This window comes from Rhinatrema bivittatum, chromosome 6, assembly GCF_901001135.1.
Source record: "Rhinatrema bivittatum chromosome 6, aRhiBiv1.1, whole genome shotgun sequence".
NCBI classification, from domain to species: Eukaryota; Metazoa; Chordata; class Amphibia; order Gymnophiona; family Rhinatrematidae; genus Rhinatrema; species Rhinatrema bivittatum.
The window spans coordinates 298417935-298438346 of record NC_042620.1 but is presented as its reverse complement, the minus strand read 5'-3'; the positions used below and the strand labels follow the sequence as shown (position 1 = coordinate 298438346).

The following is a 20412-nucleotide window of genomic DNA, read 5'->3' as shown; positions in this document are numbered from 1 at the left end:
AGCACTTCCGCTTTGGTGAGCCGGCCATGTTGTGCATATGGTTAGCTGCATTCCCCAGAGGTTTTTTTTGGGCAGTTGACAGTCAGTTTAAAAAGTATATAGACAGTCTGAGAGATCACACAATGACTGGTAGACTGGACGATACTAATCTCTGCTTAGCTGCACAAGGCAAGCGAGTGTGCAGCAGTTTGAACAGTACTGCATCTCATTGCTAAAGGAGAAACATCAACACTGCAAAACTGCTTTACATCGAGCTAATCTTTCATACGAATGTGATGTGTGTGGTTCACAAATTGCCTTGTATCCACATAAAAAGCATCATTGCTGATGAGATCCCTTGATCAGCTGCTCAGACCAGGAAGGTATAGTGTTCATATGGTTGGGGATCTTTCTCTGCTGGCAATTTTTATCATTGAATATGATTTCCATGTAAAAATTACCTATTTTATGACCCAGCTATCAACAATGATCTAGATTTAATGGTTATAAAGAGAAATTATGTGAAGCTATATGTACAAAAGGCAGGAAATTTCTCGCCTTTTTTTTCTGTTCATAATTGCAATTAAATACAGCATCTAGTGATATCCAGTTTTCTATTTAATAATGCTTCAGTGAAGTATGTGCAGCCTTTTAAATACTTACTGAATACAATGCATAAAACAGGAGTTTCTTATCCATAGGCACAAAGGGAAACACGCTTCATGTGAAATTAATAACTTATAAAATTCACTACTTCTTATCCTAGCGAATTCATTTTCTTAATCCTTGGCATATTTGGTTTCTCAGATATAGTACACCTTCCAAAAGCAAGGCATTTACTGAGATAGTGCAGAAAGAAATGCTAACAGATAAAACAAAATAATATCAGGTGATGCCTTTTTATTGGTATCACACTAAAGGTATCAGCTTTTGCTTAACAAGCAAAAGGTTAAGCTTTAAATCTGTGCATTCAACTAGACTAACCCGGAAATGATACCACTTTCACTAAGCTAGTGCAAAGCACCTGGAGAAGCAAGAACGATCCCATTCACAGCACATGTGGTTTCAGACTGCACTGAATCCTTAAATTCTCAGAGGTCTCCATAAATAATCCCACTTCCCAACCAGGTAATGTAAACCAGAAAAGGACAAATCCCACCTGGTATTTAAGTCTTTTGGAGCCTGGAAGGAGAAGTTGAAATGTAATCAAACAAAACCAAACAGACACAAAAATTAACTCTTACATATAAAAGTAAGTACTTGCTTACAATGCAGGGTCATAAATTAATTTCTAAGTCCCCAGCTAAAAAGAAGTACAATTTGAGAAATAAAATATATTTCAGCTTGTCTGAAAATGAATCACATGTTAAAATACATTTTATTTTTCAGCTTGTATCTCTTCTTAGCTGGCTAAAGTTAGAAGTCCATATTCAAAGCAGGTGGCCAGCTAAGTTTGGACTTAGCCAGACAAAGGGGCCGATGTAATAAGGTGCACTGAAGCTGCCGCGGCGGGTTTGTGCGCACCTGTAAGCATGTTTGTATGTGTGTTTTCCCGCGCAAAGTCATATACAGGGATATAAGGGTTTTGTGCATGGGAAAAGAGCACATATACGAACGCGCTTACAGACCAGCGTTTTTTCCTGCACGAATGCATGCTAATGGCATGCAAAGGAGGCGATTAGCTAATCATAGGCAATGCAGGGAGCCACGCTAATGCAGGTTTTTTAATGCGTATTTTTTATTGTCACGGTAAGAGCACGAGTTAAGTGTCAGTGCTGACATGGGGGGGGGGGGTCCTATGTCGGCATCCGAGGGTCCTGAAAACCACCTAGCTGAGCGCCTAATTCGGCGTCCGAGTGACCAGCTTAACTAGGTGCTTTTCTGGGCGTCGGAACGGCCAGCTTAGGTAGGTACATCCCTAGGCGCTTTTCTCGATGTCCAATTGGCCAGACTTGCAACCAGCTGAGTGCTTAGCTCAGCGCCCGAGCGGCCAGATACAGAGCCGGAAGAGCGCCTGAGCGGCAAGGTTAGCTAGGCGCCTTTCTGGGCACCCGATCATATAGATTTGCGAGCAAGTAAGCGCCTAGCTCAGTGCCTGAGCGGCAACATTTGCTAGGCACCTTTTTTGGGTGCCAGAGCATCCATATTCACTCCCGGCTGAGTGCCTATGTCTGCACCCGAGCATCCAGATAGGCGCTCAGTTGGGAAGCAATCTCGCTGCTATGCCAGTGTGAATTAGCATCCATGAAAATATTTGCCATGTTTTCTGCAGCACAGTTATTGGAAATATTAAAAATACTTTCCAGGATCATACTTTCACTTAATAGGGAGACCCGTTCACTCACTCGCTTTTATGCACAGGGTTTTGAGCGCAGATGCAGTTGCTTATTACATAGGACCTTACCGTCCTTAGGTAGGCGCATTTCTTCGTATGTACGCGGATTTCTGCACACAAATCATTTGCATAATTTATTTTTTTTACATCCCGCGGAAGCAGCACCTTCAGCCACGCACGGGGATCAAAACCCACGCTCATAACTAGCACCGGTTTTGCCGTGGGTCTCATTACATCGGCCCCAAATTGCAGGATTTCGATTTCCTGCCATGCTGACAGCTTTATCCGGGTAACTCAGAAGTATTGCAAGGGCATTCCAGAGCAGGGCTAATTTATCCGGATAATGCCGATATTCAGTGTTATCCGGATACGTAAGACTGGTCGTGCCAGAAAGCCATCTGAAAAGTATTTGAGTAAACCTTGACTTTATCCGTATATTCAGTGAAAAGCATAATTGGCTGCGTTCCACTGAATATGCAAGTTATCTGGGGACAGTACCCGAATAATTTCGCCACGCCCTGTGCAGCTGAAAATACCTAGTTTACATCTAAACTAGGTATTTGTAAGATGGTAATATACAGTAATCCTATAATTTAAAAAGTGCACAGTACATATAACATTTCAAAGTCACAAAGTGTCACCAACAAACCAATAAATTTAAAAGACATGAAGTGTAAACAACTGTTTCTCTTGTAATAAACATTTCAATAAGGACTTTCTTATCACAGGAGTTTTAGCATGAATTTCTTATTTCTACACCGTAGGATAACCAGAGCAACTGAAAGGCAGAGCAGGCCTCACTATCCGTGGAAATTTACATTCCATGGGCGCAGAGTGGTTTTTGAGTGATAGTTAGGATCCATCCCCTACAAGGTAGGACATTTGTCCAAAATCTATAAAGGTGGCTTTGTGAGTCACAGGGAAGGGCCACTGACGAGGGTGCAAGGGTGCGGCGGCAAAGGCAGTATCGCTCGAATCTCTCCCAGCTCTGGAAAGGAAAGAGGCATTTGACTTTCCTGTCTATTGGAAGAGGTGGCAGGTTTGCCAGCTGGCTCCAGATTTTCAGGACAGGCCGAAGCACTCCAAATTGTACCCCCACTGCCTGCAGGAACCTTGCATTAAGGAATGCCAGAGGGAAACCAGAATTACCAGCAATGGGGGAAAACCAGGACTGGCTGAATCTGTCCCAGAAATCTGGAGCTAGCAGGCAACCTTAAGAGGCTGTTACTCTGTCAGGTGGTTGGAGGGATTCCTGGAGGAGTCCACTGGAAAGCTTTTGTCCCTGGGCTCGGGGGCAGGGTAGTTTGGAAGGATAATGGCACCACCGGGGTGTTTGACCATTTCTTCCAAGTGGGAGAGGAGGATTCTCAAGTTCCAAAGGCACTTGAAGGGAGGAAAAAAAATCCTGAAAGGAAGAAGAGAAGGTTCCAGTACTCCAACTAAGTAAGTCGCTCAAGGGGCACGGGACCCGCACCCTGTGTGTGTGGACTATTTATTGAGTGTAATGCCCTTGAGTCTTGCAGGTTTTTTCTGCCTCCCTCCCGTGGAAGAATTCTGATCCTGGAGCTGCCTCCGGTTCTCTGCACTGCAAGATCCGAAGGTGGCCCCTTGCTTTCCACAGGGCGCGTCCTAAGAAAGCGAGGTACACAATAATTCGGGACAAAATACAAACTCTTGGGAGCTGTGTTGCTTCTTGTAGAGTCAGTGTATAGTGGCTGATCTGGATTGCCTTTCTACGAGATAAGCAATAAATAAGGAAACGTTTTCCGTCACTTTTCCAAATCTGTTGGATTCCCTTCAGAAAGACTTTGCAATTCGGACAAGTAGTTTCCTGGTCTACCTGTAGCTCCTTTCCAATACAACGGTTAGTTCCAGGGCTTAGCCCCAACTCAGTCCTGCAAACTCTCCGAAAGAAGAGGGGAGGATTAGTCTCCAGGTATAACTCAAGGAGACACTTGGCATAGGTATGGTGCTCCAAAACAGGTTTTCCCTGAAAAACAGTACACTTTAAACAAAGTGGCAATTTGCAGTCTTTGGCATGAGAAAGCCGAAAATAGGTAATGAGGTGGCAAGGAAGTTATTGATCCTTGCTGGTTGCACCCTCATGGGATCTCCTCACGTCTTTGTCTGGTATCTCGGGACTCCCTTAGACTGATGCTGGGCTCCCTGACACTCACGTACCCTTGTGTACCTGATATTTCAAGTGCTTGAATCTCTCCTCTCAGATGCCCTTTTCCTTCCCTCCTCCTGAGTCAGCTCCCTCCTTCCCTCTTGTCCTTTGACAGGCATCTGACACTCACTTCCTGTGTAGACCTGCGTTCAACATTAACCTGGGCAGGGTCTCCTTTACTCCACAGAAAGGCAGGCTTAGGGTGAGAGATTCACTCCCTCAGAGCAAGGCAACTTCCCACCCCACTGCTGGATTCCCCAAGAACAGTTACTTATAGTGCAGTAACAGAAACAGCATCGCAGCAACTGGCAGTGTGGCCTACCATACTCACCTTAAAAAACGTGAAGCAATAGCAACGAAGGCAGGTTTATGGCTTCTCAAACTCCACGCGCTCCTAAGGAGATGAGACACTGGACTGCTTTCTTTCCCCAACGCCTTTCTTTACTCAGACAAAGAAGCCTGCTTCCTCTTGTCTCCTCAGTCCTAACCAGAATCTATTTGAGCTGTTCTAATCCAGCACCAGAACTGCACTAACGGTGGCCATTCCTAGAGGGGATTGCCAAAGCAAATGGTTTAGTACCAGATTCCATTCTGCCACTCTCCGTATGTCCTCCTCCAGTGAAGGGGACCATAGTTCTCTTGACGCACATCTTTCTCCATGTAGGTATACCTTGGGTCTATGGATATATAATTATTTTTTATTATTTTATTGTATATAATTTATTTATATAATTTATTTTTTCTATTTTCTATTTATGTATATATTTATACAGTTATATTATTTATTTATAATTTATGTATTTATTTATATATAATATTTTATTATATATAATTATATACAGCTAATGCCTGGAACGCCCTTCCGGAGGAAGTGGTTAAGACCAAAACCGCTCCTTACAGGACTCTCGCCTAAGCCCTGCCGGCCCCTGGAACCCAAAGGCTCCACCTGAGGGGAATGGGGCTGGCAGAACCAGTCCCAGAAAGAGCGAGTCCACCTGCTGTTGGCCTGCTAGGCTGTGTCAAGCACGCTGCAGCCCAAGGGCTCACGTCTATGACACATTTCCTCCACCCCAACAGAACAATTAAAGGACACCCTTTATAAAGACCCACATCCGGTTTAAGAAATACCCGCTTTTTGAAGGTGCTGTGCAACTATTACTTTCTGTTTTGGGAGCTATGCACACAAAGTCAGGGCTGGGGTGGGGAGAGCGGTCGTATTTCTCTGGCTCTCTCCCTGCCCCTTTTATTAAGGCCACTTGCCCACCCAGCCATCCCTTGCATTTTGCACACAGGCAAGGAACAGAGTCCAGAGCGGAGGCCACCCTGGCAGGGTTGGCGAGCAAAGTGAGCAGGGGCCCAGCCCCTAGAACTTCAATAATAAAAACCTCCCACCACCCATAAAAAAAAACCCAAACTACACCCATCTCATTCACCCTTTTTCCAAAGATCCTACAGTGTATCTTTTGCCTCACTGAGTGTAATCTCTAAAACTGTAGTCTAAAATATAAAATAAGTTGAAATGAGTTAAACTCTGCTGTAGGTACTGCTAAGTGATTTTCTGCTGTCACTTGTTTTCCACTTTACTTTCCTTTGGAAACAGTGTCAGCTGTAATCCACTCTGACAATTCCTATTCTTAATTCCCCAAGGAGATACAAAACAACCCAGCTCTTCAGAGCCTCTCAGAAGAACCAACTGACTACTATTTCAGTTACTTTCTCTCACTTGGAAAAGCAGCCGCTTCTGCACGAAGGCACTCAGGGATATTTGTCAAAATTCCAGCAACAGTGCAGCTTAAAGGGCCAGATCCCTCCCCACCCCCCCACCCCCCCCTTTTACAAACGAACCCCAGGATTCATCATTCCGCTATAAATGTAGCAGAGTGATGGCCCACGGGGGAAAAAAGGGGCAGGGGGATAAAAGTATGCAGCCGGTCGCATCGCGGTTGTGGCCGCGCCGCACACTATCGCCCCCCATACCGCCACGGGAAAAGGTGTAGTTATTTCCTGCGGTACTGCCGGCGATAATGTGGGAAACATTATCATCCGCAGCGCTGCCGGGAGATAACTCCGCCCACACTCCTCCCCTTCCCCTGATTTAAATTGTACCGCCGCAATGCGGCCAGTATTGCGTTGTTAGGCCTCAACAGCACATCGCAGTTTAAAGAATGACCCTAAGTAGTACATTTTTTATACCCAATTGTTTATACCCAATTGTTTATACCCAATTGTTGGATGTAATTTGTATATTTGTTTAATTGTTCAATCTGTTTGATGTAATTTTCTGTTCCTTGTTCTGTGTAAACCGAAGTGGTATGCACAAGTGCATGAACTCCGGTATATAAAAGCCTTTAAAATTTGTTCTGTGTAAACCGAAGTGGTATGCACAAGTGCATGAACTCCGGTATATAAAAGCCTTTAAAATAAAATAAATAAATAAAATTTTTTAACATCTTTTCTGAGCCACTACTCATGACAGAACTTGAAATCTCTCATTCTTTGAAGAAAAATTTCCATAACTTCCTGCCCTACCACTCCAGCAACTTGGTACAGTGATGAAACCTACTTATGTGCTTTTTCCAGATCAAACAAATCAGTATGTGCTTTATCTTAGACCCCTAGACTAGTTTGCAAAATATGATTCAAAATCATATAGACCAGTGAGCCTGACTGACTTCAGTGCCGGGAAAAATAGTGGAAACTATTCTAAAGATCAAAATCGTAGAGCATATATAAAGACATGGTTTAATGGAACACAATCAGCATGGATTTACCCAAGGGAAGTCTTGCCTAACAAATCTGCTTCGTTTTTTGAAGGGGTTAATAAACATGTGGATAAAGGTGAACCGGTAGATAAGTCCCTCATGAGAGGCTTCTAAGAAAATTAAAAAGTCATGGGATAGGAGGCGATGTCCTTTCATGATACAGACTTTCAGATACTTGACAATATGATACAGACTTTCAGATACTTGAAAAGTTTTAATGATTCATCGTCAACAACAAGCCTTTTACAATGGAAAAAAATCAGTAGAACTAGGGGTCATGATTTGGACTCCAGGGAGGAAGACTCAGAATCAATGTCAGGAAGTATTTCTTCACGGAGAGGGTGGTGGATGACTGGAATGCCTTTCCGGAGGAAGTGGTGAAGACTGAAACTGTGAAAGATTTCAAAGTGGCGTGGGATAAACACTGTGGATCCATAAAAGCTAGAGGATGGGAATGAAGAGTAGAGCCATGGGGGTAGCTTGCTGGAATGTTAACTACTACCTGGTGATTACTACCCTTATTAAAAAAAATCCCTTGCACGGTGCAACCCTAACATTGCTCTCTGCTTCAACGGCAAAGGGAAATGTGGAAAAGAGGATTTGCATTCAGAAAACAACCAAAAAGGACTGACCTTCACAATCTGGGTAAACAAACTTGGGGGGGAGCTTGCTTATTACGGCGGCTACTACCCTAAACCAATTAAGCCTGATACATCACTTTGAAAGCATATTCAGCGTTGCTATCTGCTTCAACGGTAGGGGGAAGAGAGGAAAACAGGATTTACATTCAGACATCATCTAACAAGGCATCGATCTGTATAATCTGGGTAAACAAGCATCGGGGTAACTTGCTTGATGCGGCAGTTACAACCCTTAACCATAAGCCTTATGCTCACCTTTGATGCAACTCCAACATTACTCTAGAAATCACATGATCTTTGGCAGTCTATCATTAAAACCCAGCCTCTAGCCTATATTAGGCACCGCTCATGTTAATTATGTTATTACCCCCTTATATCTTAATCCAAGTTAATTCGACCTGTTCATTGTAAGACATTTACTTGTCATTGTTGTTATTGTTTAAAATGTAAACCGAATTGATCAATAATTTTGTTATTGGAAAGTCGGTATAGAAAAATGCTAAATAAATAAATAAAAATACTCTCTGCATCAATGACAGGGGATGGCAGGAAATTTGAATCAAACAGTTACCAACAAGAGCCCTGAAGTTGGTGGTTGGTGAAACAGATAAGTATGGGAAAATAAGTGTGGAAGCTTGTTGGGCAGACTAGATGGGTCGATTGGTCTTTTTCTGCCGTCATTTCTATGTTTCTATGGATTACAAACTGGTTAAAAGACAGGAAACAGAGAGTAGGATTAAATGGTCAATTTTCTCAGTGGAAAAGGGTAAACAGTGGAATGGCTCAGGGATCTGTACTTGGAACGGTGCTTTTCAATATATATAGAAACAATCTGGAAAGGAATAAGAAGAGTGAGGTTATCAAATTTGCAGACGATACAAAATTATTCAGAGTAGTTAAATCACAAGCGGATTGTGATACATTACAAGAGGACCTTGCAAAACTGGAAGATTGGGCATCCAAATGGCAGATGAAATTTAATGTGGACAAGTGCAAGGTGTTGCACATAGGGAAAAATAACCCTTGCTGTAGTTGCACGATGTTAGGTTCCATATTAGGAACTACCACCCAGGAAAAAGATCTAGGCATCATAGTGGATAATACTTTAAAATTGTCGGCTCAATGTACTGCAGCAGTCAAAAAAGAAAACAGAATGTTAGGAATTATTAGGAAGGGAATGGTTAATAAAACGGAAAATGTCATAATGCTTCTGTATCGTTCCATGGTGAGACCACACCTTGAATACTGTGTACAATTCTAGTCGCTGCATCTCAAAAAAGATATAGTTGCGATGGAGAAGGTACAGAGAAGGGCAACCAAAATGATAAAGGGGATGGAACAGCTGCCCTATGAGGAAAGGCTGAAGAGGTTAGGGCTTTTAAGCTTGGAGACGAGACGGCTGAAGGGGGATATGATAGAGGTCTTTAAGATTATGAGAGGTCTTGAACGAGTAGATGTTAATCGGTTATTTACACTTTTGGATAATAAAAGGACTTGAGGGCATTCCATGAAGTTAGCAAGTAGCACATTTAAGACTAATCGGAGAAAATTCTTTTTCACTCAGCGCACAATTAAGCTCTGGAATTCATTGCCAGAGGATGTGGTTAGTGCAGTTAGTGTAGCTGGGTTCAAAAAAGGTTTGGATAAGTTCTTGGAGGAGAAGTCCATTAACTGCTATTAATCAAGTTTACTTAGGGAATAGCCACTGCTATTAATTGCATCAGTAGCATGGGATCTTCTTAGTGTTTGGGTAATTGCCAGGTTCTTGTGGCCCGGTTTGGCCTCTGTTGGAAACAGGATGCTGGGCTTGATGGACTCTTGGTCTGACCCAGCATGGCAATTTCTTATGTTCTTATCCAATAAACTGTCACAAGCAAACTCCAGGTGGAAGAATGAATGGAAGAGTATTGCTTTCCATTTACCAGCAAAAGAAACTTTCGCAGTGATTTATTGAGATCAGAAAAAAATCTCTCGAAGATCTGATGCATTCAAAAAATCCAACTGAGGAACGCATTGAACTTACGCCTGGATTTTTGCCTCCCTATGTCTATCACTCTTCTGGCAGCGGTATGAGAGTGCAATGGAGCCTTTATCAGACGGCCATCCAAACGGGATGTATTGGAAGAAATAAATGCCTTCCTCCTAAGGGTCACCTCTTTCACCACCCATGCCTTTGTCTTGTTGCCAAGTAACGTTCTCCTTAAAAGACTTGAGTATCCACCTACACTGGGAAGATAATCTAAGTCAATCATGTCCTCTCCGGAGAACTGAAATGGGTTTGCTGCTCTTTTCCACGTATAGCTATGGAGCATGCTTCTTCGGGGCATTCCTTAAGAAAACTGTGCTCTTCACCAGCTTCAAGACCGGCATCACTCACTAGCATCAGGTGCAAAATAAAAGTCTCTTATTACACTGGGAAGCCGGCCTCTTCCTAGTGCTCAATGATAAGCTGCCTTCGCTTCCGTGAATGTGGGGGCTCATTATTAACCATCTGCACCAGTCTTGCTGCAGTGTAAAAATCCAGCCAGCCTCATCAAGGAAACATCCCTTTTATTTTCAACGGGGAACACACTTCTCTGGCACAAACCAGACACAGTTCTTGCACTCCAGCAAAGCCTGCACAAAACTGCCAAATGTCTTGTGTGCTTTGAAGGGCAGGACTTTGAGTGTTATCGTGCCCACGCATTTAAGTTTTTTTCCCTACATTCTGACTTTTATTCAAGAGGTAGGGGGAGGGAGGAAGTTTGGTCTCAATTCTCCTCATTGTTTACTATACACATTTGATTAGAAAGGATCGTCAGGAAAATAAGCACAGATGACCCTTAGATGCAAAGGAGTGCAGAGGAAAAACCAGAGACTGACTGGCAACTAAGGAGCAGCACCAAAAACGAAATTGGGTTGATTAGACGGACTTTACATGGTCCTTATCACCATCATTTTCAACGTTCCTATAAACAAAACTACAGTGCTACGTGATATGTAAAGAAAGATTTCTTTGCTGTTTCCTCCAAAGGCTAGCATGTAGCTAACTTCCATTTAGCCAAGCAGAAGATGTAAAAAGCAAGATATAATATGAGAAATCAATCCTAGAATTTCCTCAGCTGCCCCCCAAATTTCTAACCTTGACCTTTCGTGTCATTCTTATCCTATAGTCCCCTTCTACCAAATGAAAACAAAAGCAGAAGCTGTTAGGGAAAGGGCACTAGATTATAATTATCTACTTTCCAGCCTCCAACTCTTATTTCAGTGAGGATTTTATGAAACAAGATTCTTCAAAATCAAAAAGAAAGCATTTATTTACAATAGCATAATCAATATAAAGAATCCCCCCCTGCATTTTATGACATCGTGCAAGAGCCCTGACAGTCAATTTGCCTTTGTACGATTCTATGAATATTTCATTTTTCATCTTTAGTCATACAGTGTTAGAGTGGCATTATCGTCATGGATGTCACCTCTCATCAGTGAGCAGAGCCAGAACTGCAGTGATAGCAAATGATCGCTACATGCCTCCAGATTTTTAGGGAATTTTTTTTAAAAAATGCTCATTTAACAGGACCTGGTGTAAACAAACTCAGCTTTGTAATGTTCTCCTGCTGCAGATCTTTTAACATGCACAATGCATGTGATAGTGGGAGAGCTGCACGCTGAAACTTGTGTTTTTGTATTGGACTCAGTTTGCGAAACCACAACAAAGACTTTTAATGATGTTTGTTTGCGGTGAATTGAATTAAACAGCTAAAGAGGGTTGAATTTGGTTTTCACATTTTTTAAGGCTTCCAGCAGTGGGGTTTCCAGCTGAGCCTCAGCTACAGCTTATCTCTAGACAGATCCAGGCACCCTGAGGCTTCACTGAGCCTAAGCACCCAGCTTAGAATTCATGCTTCTTAATTGCAAAAGACAAGATGTTTGCATAGGATGTTTGCATCAGTAAAGCATTAAAAACAACATCCATGCCCAAATGCAAATGAAAACTTGGACTCAAATGAACTCCGTGGGTTTCTGTCCACTTAGACTGCATCTGGCTTAGAAAAAGATATATGGATGGATAGCTATAGACAGACAAGCATAACAAGTCCCACAGTGCATGTGCATGTAATTTGCAACTGGGGTTTATTTTTCTATTCATACATGTAACCTTTCATGATTAATTCATTTCATAAAAGAAGAAACCCTTTGGTTGATCTGATTCTGTTAGTCGATCTGATACTACTGATTAATCTGATCTCTCTAGCTGGCCTGTTTGCGCTGTCCTGGACAAAAGGTCCGACTCATGGGATAGTCCAAATCCCTTTCTCCGTTCTCTAGCTTTTGAAGGCGGTGAACAGCTGTCCTACGTATGAGCAGGAATTGAGATCGACATCCACGACTGATGCTTTAGGGAAAGGGAGGAACTTGTACAAAATGATGCCCTAAGCAGAAAACCCGACATGGCAAAACTCCTCAGGGAGAGTCACGAAACTTCAAAATTCTCCCACATGTCAGCAGCAACCTACTTAAATCTTCCTGACATCCTCCAGCCTTGTCCCTGTAGGCATCTCAAGAAAAGATGCAAGAGGAAGAGCTCGTGGACATGTATTCACATCACATCAACCCGACCTTCGTTCCGATACATGGGCTTCGTTTTCAGAATGCCGTGAACGGATGCCTGCCCTGTCATCCTCAATCTCTCAGGGGTTGCAAACACAAGGTCATGCTGTGTTATTGCCCATTATTATTTACAGGTAAACGATTTTTCTTGCAGTGCTCCTTTAAATGGTTTGCGCTAAGGCCACTTACCTTGCTCGGGTACCTGCGATCCCATGGAAGTCACGCTGGTGTTAAGCACATCGTTGACAGCGGTGTCACAGTACAGGCCCCGCTGGACATCGTGCTCGCTGTCTGTCTGGTCACTTTCCTCGTGTCCACTGTCCTTGAGACTATTTCCCTCCAAGTCCTTGAATGTTGAACTGCTGGGTTAAGGAGGAACATTCGTTTACTGTCAGGTTAATTCTCATTAGATAAAGACTGTTTTAGCCAGCAACGATGTCACACAGCCCTGAGGCAGGAACCTCACTGGTTCTAGTTTCCAAATTAAAGCACAAACAGAAATGGTTAACTAAACAGAATGGAAATCACGCAGAGGTTGTTAACACTATGGAAAAAAGGTTTCTAATCTTTCATGTGGCTTGTGCTGTTGGCAGAGAGTAAAACTATTATACCTACAAACGGAAACAATAGAGAAGAACCTGTTTTGGCTGGCATCATCAGTCTTTCTGAGGCCAAGGAACCATTATGTCATGCATCCTATTGGGGCAGGCTGATGCAATATGGATGCGCTAAAAATGTGCATCCAAACCTTGCGCATGTTTTTTTTAACACATACACAATCACCTCTCCTGGGCGGCCGATGCAATAAACAAATGAACTGTCGCGCTAAAAAGGATGTGCCAGGGATAAATTGTGCCTCCCTAGCGCGTCCGTGGCATCAGGCACCCAGGAGACGTGGCTGTGCACGGGTTAGGAAAATGGACGCTCAATTTACGAGAGTCCATTTTATCTTGCAGCAGCTATTTTACCGGCACCCCCAAACCGGGTTTTTACATCAAGCCTTTGTTTTGCATGGTGCTGCTTTCTCTGGTTCTTCCTACTTAGTTTCGCAACGATACTGAAGTAGGAGGAACCACAGGAAAGCATTTTTTTTTTTGTTGTTTTTAAGTTGAGCCCCTGACATGTGGGAAGGCTTTCACCTACTCCGGGGCAGGCGTAAACTTTTATGGGTTAAAAAGGGCGCACAGGGATTTTTTTTGCATTGCGGGGTAATAGCGACTAGCTTCATCTTCGTGGCATTTATATGGGAGGAGCGCTATGTCTTTCTGTTCTGGACATTCTGATCCCCTTATTGCTCGGGGGGTTATGGCGTGCATCCGAAAACGTGCATCCAACCACTCGTTAGTCTGTGCGCTAGGCTGGTGCACTTTATTGCATCGGCCTGCATGTTTGAAAAGCTTTATTCGTAAGCAAATTAGAGCAAGATGCCATCTTATTAACACTTGGTAATGACGGTGGAACTTAAAGGATAATGAGAAGTCACATTGTAAGCGTAAGCAATACAAATAAATGTTAAATCAGTGGACAGTGTGTGGCTTGTAACTGCCACTGCTGACAAATCCTGATTTTCATTACTGCTACTCTATCCCACCTTGCAATTAATAAAAAACAAAACCAGGCACGCTAGAGCAGCAGTTCTCAAACCTCTGCTTGTAACTAGTGCTGCCAGATGCCAAAACGTTTTAGAGCCCAACCAATCACAAAATGTAGCCCAAAACTCAAAATGTGCAAAAATAATTTGTATTACACAAGACTGCATTCAAATTTATTCTATTTATTTATTTAGGCGTTTTATATATCGTCGTTCCAAAACAAGATCACAACAGTTTACAAAATCAACATTCCCATTCCGTCTCAATATTCATATTGTAGGTCAATACAGCAGCAAATCCATATTCTCGGTCCTATTTATACTTAATCTATTATGCAGATAAATTGACAAAAACAACAATGTATATAAAAAAAAAAAGTTAAAAAATGTTAGAAACGCCTAAAAGTTGAGGTTGTCATGTTCAGTGTTGCCGCCTATCCCCCGCCCTCAATTACTTGGCTGGAAGGCCAAACTGCAAACCCTGAAGCCTTGCTAAAGGTTGGCGGGAGATCGTTTCTTGAGGGTCCCATCACTTAAAGAATTTAAAGTGGTCAGATCAAGGATCTGTGCCCCTATTTTATGGAATTCCTTACCAAAAAAAAGATTCTTTAATTTTGAGGAGATTGCTTAAGGCAGAGATGGATAGGAATGCTCTTCCTGACAGCTATTTTGGACACAGATGGGAATAATTTTTGTATGAACTTTTCTTTTTTAGCTTAATACTATCATCTATATGGCCCTTGTATGTAGTTGGTATTTTGACTCATTGTGCATTGCGTAAACGTTTTTCAAACAGATGTTTCAGAGATTTAAACAGTCTCCCGCAATGCTACAGAGGAGAGTGCAATACTGTAACAAGTTTGCAGTCCTTGCTACCACATCACAGAAATATTTTTTAAGGGACGCCAGAAGCAGTATGGACCGACTTGTAAAATAAATGTTGTTTCCAAAATCACAGCCTTCTGTATTGAAGCATCACATGATTCATTGACTTCAACATCAATTTTTATAAAATTCAAAACACTCTCAGGATGCCTCAAAAGGGGATTGGCTGCCTTCCTGTGCTAACACCTAACGTTCATTTACGGAGAACAGATACATCATTACCCCTCTGGAGACCTCCAGAGGGTAAGGACTATGAAACTCCCATCTTTTCACTGTGTGTGTGTGTGTATGTGTCCTGGGGCAGGAAATAAATATACATATACTCATTGCAATTAAGGGCAAGCTCCATCCTTAACTGACTCGTCCCTTTTGCTTCCCGGCATTGTTGCTCACGGCATTCCAGGTGTGGTTTATTGAAGGGCTGCCCTTCCCCTAACCCTGGCCGGCGTTTCAGCCTCACCAGGAGCCAACCTCCGCCGTCTTCTGTGCTGTAGGGGTTAAATGAGCCAGAGGGAGGATTTGCGATGCCAACGCCCCCACCCACTTTGCACCCCTTCGGCAAGATGTAAAAAAAAATGCACACGCAAAAAAATAATTAGTCCAAAATCCTGCAACCGAAAAAAGCCAAAATTTTCCCGCAGCCACTCATAAAAAGTAGTCCAATTGGGCATGAAAACTGCCAGTCTGACAACACTGCTTGTAACCCCAAAGCCACTCAGGTTTTCCGGATATTCACAATGAATATACATGAGACAAATTTGCATATATTGGATTGCCAATATATGTAGATGTTGTTAGGAAACCCGGACGCGCTAGCCCGTGACCGGTCCCCTCACCTGCACCAGCCGGAGGCCCGGCTCTGCCGCCAACTCCAGCTCATTGTGGTCTCCCCTCTGGGCGCACATGTGCGCCGAGTTACAGGATTTAAAGAGCCAGCGGCAGAAACATTCCCCACGGCCCGGCTGATACCATCAGGCTAGGCAGGTATTTAAACCCTGCCACTCTGCTTCCAATTTGCCTCAGCAACAGGTCCTGCTCTCCTGAGAATGTGAGTTGTCTGCATTCCTGATCCCTGCGTTCCTGACTCTGCCTTGCCTTGTTCCTGATCCCTGGTTCCAGCGTTCCTGTTCCTTGCCTCCATTTCCTCTCTTGCTCCTCGTCCCTTGGATTGGTTTCTCGGTTCTGACTCCTTGCTTGGTACTTAACTCTGCTTGATCTCCGCCTGCCCTGACTCCTTGCCTGGTACTTGACTCTGCTTGATCTCCGCCTGCCCTGACTCCTTGCCTGGTACTTGACTCTGCTTGATCTCCGCCTGCCCTGACTCCTTGCCTGATACTCGACTCTGCTTGATCACCACCAGCCTCTACACCTGGACTCTTCTGATGCTGCCTCTATCCTCACCTACTGGCTCCACGTCTGGGAGGACCCACGCCTAAGTCTTGCCGGCTCCGGTACCCAAGGGCTCAACCTGAGGGGTTCTGGGAGAGAAGACCCTGTTGGGTCTTCTCTCCCAGAACCGCCTCCTGATGATGAGGACCTCCAGGAGCCACCCCCTGGGGGTAGTAACAACCTTGTCTCGACTCAAGGGTCCACTTTCCCAATAGATTGCTGAGGCCATGGACCCGGTGGACCTGTCCGGCCTACAGGCTATTCCTGGCCTGGCCCAGCGACTGCAAGAAAAACAGCAGTGTTTGGATATGCTAGCTGTGACCGTGGAACGTCTGGCAAATCGACTGGACTTCACCCCATCTTCCAGCTCCCAACTGGCCCTGATTCCAGTACCCAAGGTCCCTGTGACAAACCTCCATCTGCCGGCGCCATCTCGCTATGCAGGAGATCCCCAGTAGTGTCATGGCTTCCTAAACCACTGCTTCATGCACTTTTCCTTACAGCCGGCCCGGTTCTCCAACAACAGAATCAAAACAACCTTTATTCTTTCTCTTTTGGACGGCAAGGCGCTCTCGTGGGACTCTCCCCTCTGGGAAGGAGGCAACCCCTTGCTCCAGGACCTCCAACGCTTTGTCCAAGTGTTTAAACAGGTCTTTGATGAGCCTGGAAGACAATCTAGAGCCGCTTCTGAGCTTCTGCACTTACGACAGGGGTCTCACCCCTTGCCAGAGTATGCGGTAGATTTCCGCACCCTAGCATCTGAGTTGGGATGGCGAGAGGTCAGCCTCTGGAGTATCTTTCTCGAAGGGTTGTCTTCCAGAATTAAGGACAAATTGGCTGCCCGAGATCTTCCGGACGATTTGGAGGCACTGATTGACCTTGCTGGTCGAGTCGACAGAAGACTACAGCAACGCCTCCGAGAACTGCGCCCCTCCCGCAGGCCAGTGGTGCTAGCTCCGTCCTTCTTGCGGCCCATATCGCCGCCTACCACAGCTGCACCCAAGATACCCCTTACGGAGAAACCCATGCAACTGGGGCAGAGCCATTTAACCCCTGAAGAAAGCAGCAACCGCATACCTTAGGCCTGTGCCTGTATTACGCTGGTAAAGGCCACTTGTTGGCCCAGTGTCCTGAGAGGCCAGGAAACACCAGAGCCTAGGAGTCAGCGGGGAGATGACCCTGGGCTGCACCAATTCTGCTCCCCAATGTATCGTGCCTGTGACCTTCTGCTATGCCACGGGGACTTCCCACACTGCTTAGAGAACCACCATTGACCATTGACAAAACTGAACTGATAATCGCCTGAATTTCAAAGCCACTATTAACAAAACCACCAAAGACTGTTTCTACCAACTACAAGTGCTGAAAAGAATTAGACCTCTTTTCCATGCCCAAGATTTCAGAACCATTCTACAAGCAATCATTTTTTCAAAATTAGACTATTGTAATACCATCCTACTTGGCCTTCCCGCTTCATACACCAAACCGCTTCAGATGGTGCAAAATGCAGCTGCACGAATTCTGACAAATACCAGGAGAAGGGACCACATAACCCCCATTCTAAAGAGCCTCCATTGGCTACCTATACACTTTAGAATAATATACAAGGCCATTCTTACCACATACAAAATCATCCACCAACTGGCTCCCATTGACCTACACATCCCTCTCCGACTACACAATTCGTCAAGACCGACAAGAGATGCATACAAGGGATTGCTACAGGTACCACCGTCCAAATCTACCAGACACTGCACACTAAGAGACCGGGCTTTCTCTACAGCCATTCCACCGTTATGGAACTCCATCCCCTCAAATCTCAGAATAGAACCATGCATCTCAACCTTCAAAAAAAGACTAAAGACCTGGATATTCATACAAGCTTTCCCAGACGCCAACATGGTCAACTAATCTCCAACTACACCTTGGTTAACCATATCTTCTATCGTTTACCTGTGTGAATTAATAACCTGTCCTTTCTCTTCCTTCTCAGCCAAGTTCTTATCACTTTGTTATATGTAACTGCCTTTTCAGCACCATTGTTATAGTTATGTTTACTATGCACCCCCTGTTTTATGTGAACCAGCATGATGTGACTGCTGTCTCGAATGCCGGCATATAAAAATCTGAAATAAATAAATAAATAAATTTCTTCCATCCGAGGGGATCCTCTTCCTGGGAGGATTACCCACACTACCGCTCCTGTGAGACTCTGCACCGGGATCCTTCACGAGGAGGAGCTCATCTTTATGCTGGAGAAGACGATACTCCCAGTAGTCTTGGGTCTTCCCTGGCTCCAGAAAAACTCTCCTTGCATTGACTGGCAGACACTGCAAATAGCCTCCTGGGGTCCTCGGTGCCATTCATCCTGCCTCCAAGAGGTGCCTCGCCCTGGTCTTCTCGTGGCTACCACCCCACTTACCTTGCCTCTGCAGTACGGTGATTTTGCAGATGTTGTTTCCAAGGAGAGGCCAGAGACACTCCCTAAATATCGCCCCTTTGACTGTGCGATCAACCTCCTTCCAGGTACCATGCCCCCTCGAGAGCGAGTATACCCTATATCATTACTAGAGACCCAAGACATGTTGAAGTATGTTCGGGAGAACCTTGACAGGAGCTTCCTCAGACCATCTACATCTCCAGCGGGAGCTGGAATCTTTTTTGTGGCAAAGAAGGCGGGTCGTTGCAGCGCTGTATCGATTACTGCGGCTGAACGCCATCACCAGGAAAGACCGGTACCCACTGCCACTCATTCCCGAACTCTTGGACTGTCTACAGGGGGCCAAACTATTCATGAAGTTGGACCTTCGAGGTGAAACATAGAAACATAGAAATGACGGCAGAAGAAGACCAACCAGTCCATCCAGTCTGCCCAGCAAGCCTTACACTTATTTTTTCTCATACTTAACTGTTTCTCTTGGCTCTTAGTAACCTTATGTTCTAATTCCCTTTTCACCCCCACTATTAATGTAGAGAGCAGTGATGGAGCTGCTTCCAAGTGAAATATTAAGTTTGATTAGTTGGGTAAGCGGCAGCATAGCTCTCTGCCATGAAGCAGAGGGCAATGCTGGAAATGTGTGAAGTATCAGTTTTTCTTTTCCCCTGTCATTGAAGCAGGGAGTCATGCCGGACATGCACCGAAAGTGAAGCATGCCTTGAAAGTCACATTAACTATCATCAAATATTGAAAAGCCTAATAATTGGTAATACCTATAGCCCATGAACCCATCCCTGTTTTTTTCTTTTTTACTTTTTTTTTTAATTGGGAGATGGATGCCCTTCATCCTTCTACTCTGTGAAGGTGGAAACCTACCACCGGCCACTGGCATCCCGCTCCGTTAATGCCTCTGTGGCTACTGCCGCTCCATGCAGTGTTTTACTACCTGCTCTTTATATGCGTCCTCTAGAACTGATGGATCCCATCCCTGGTTTTTTTTTATTATTTATTTAATTGGGAGATGACAGCCCTCCATCCTTCTGCTCCGTGAAGGTGGACACCTACCACTGGCCACTGGCATCCCGCTCCGTGAATGCCTCTGTGGCTACTGCCGCTCTGTGCAGTATTTTACTACCTGCTCTTTATATGGACACCTCGTGCACATAAAGCCAGGCGACGAATGGAAGACCGCCTTTAATACAAGAGACGGCCACTATGAGTACTTAGTGATGCCTTTTGGTCTTTGTAACGCACCAGCGGTGTTCCAACACCTTATGAATGAGGTCTTCCAGGACATGCTCCACTCCTGCGTCATCGTCCATTTACTGCTATTAATCAAGTTTACTTAGGGAATAGCCACTGCTATTAATTACAACAGTAGCATGGGATCTTCTTAGTGTTTGGGTAATTGCCAGGTTCTTGTGGCCTGGTTTGGCCTCTGTTGGAAACAGGATGCTGGGCTTGATGGACCCTTGGTCTGACCCAGCATGGCAATTTCTTATGTTCTTATGATGACGTACTGATATTCTCCAAGGATCTCACTTCCCATCACAAGGAGGTCAGACGGGTACTTCAATGCTTACGGGACCACAAGTTGTTTGCCAAACTAGAAAAATGCCTGTTTGAACAGGAG

At 44.4% G+C, this 20412-nt stretch overlaps 1 protein-coding gene across 2 annotated transcripts in view; it reads right to left on the bottom strand.

Annotated features, from left to right (window-relative positions):
* Window positions 1-20412, bottom strand: part of PCDH19 (protocadherin 19) — a 258988-nt gene that overhangs the window by 81934 nt on the left and 156642 nt on the right. The window contains exon 4 of one of the 2 annotated variants that reach the window (XM_029607436.1): window positions 12667-12839. In XM_029607436.1, coding sequence (XP_029463296.1) covers window positions 12667-12839 — 173 coding nt within the window. The remainder of the gene's footprint in view (window positions 1-12666; window positions 12840-20412) is intronic. The other variant, XM_029607437.1, reaches the window with a different exon arrangement.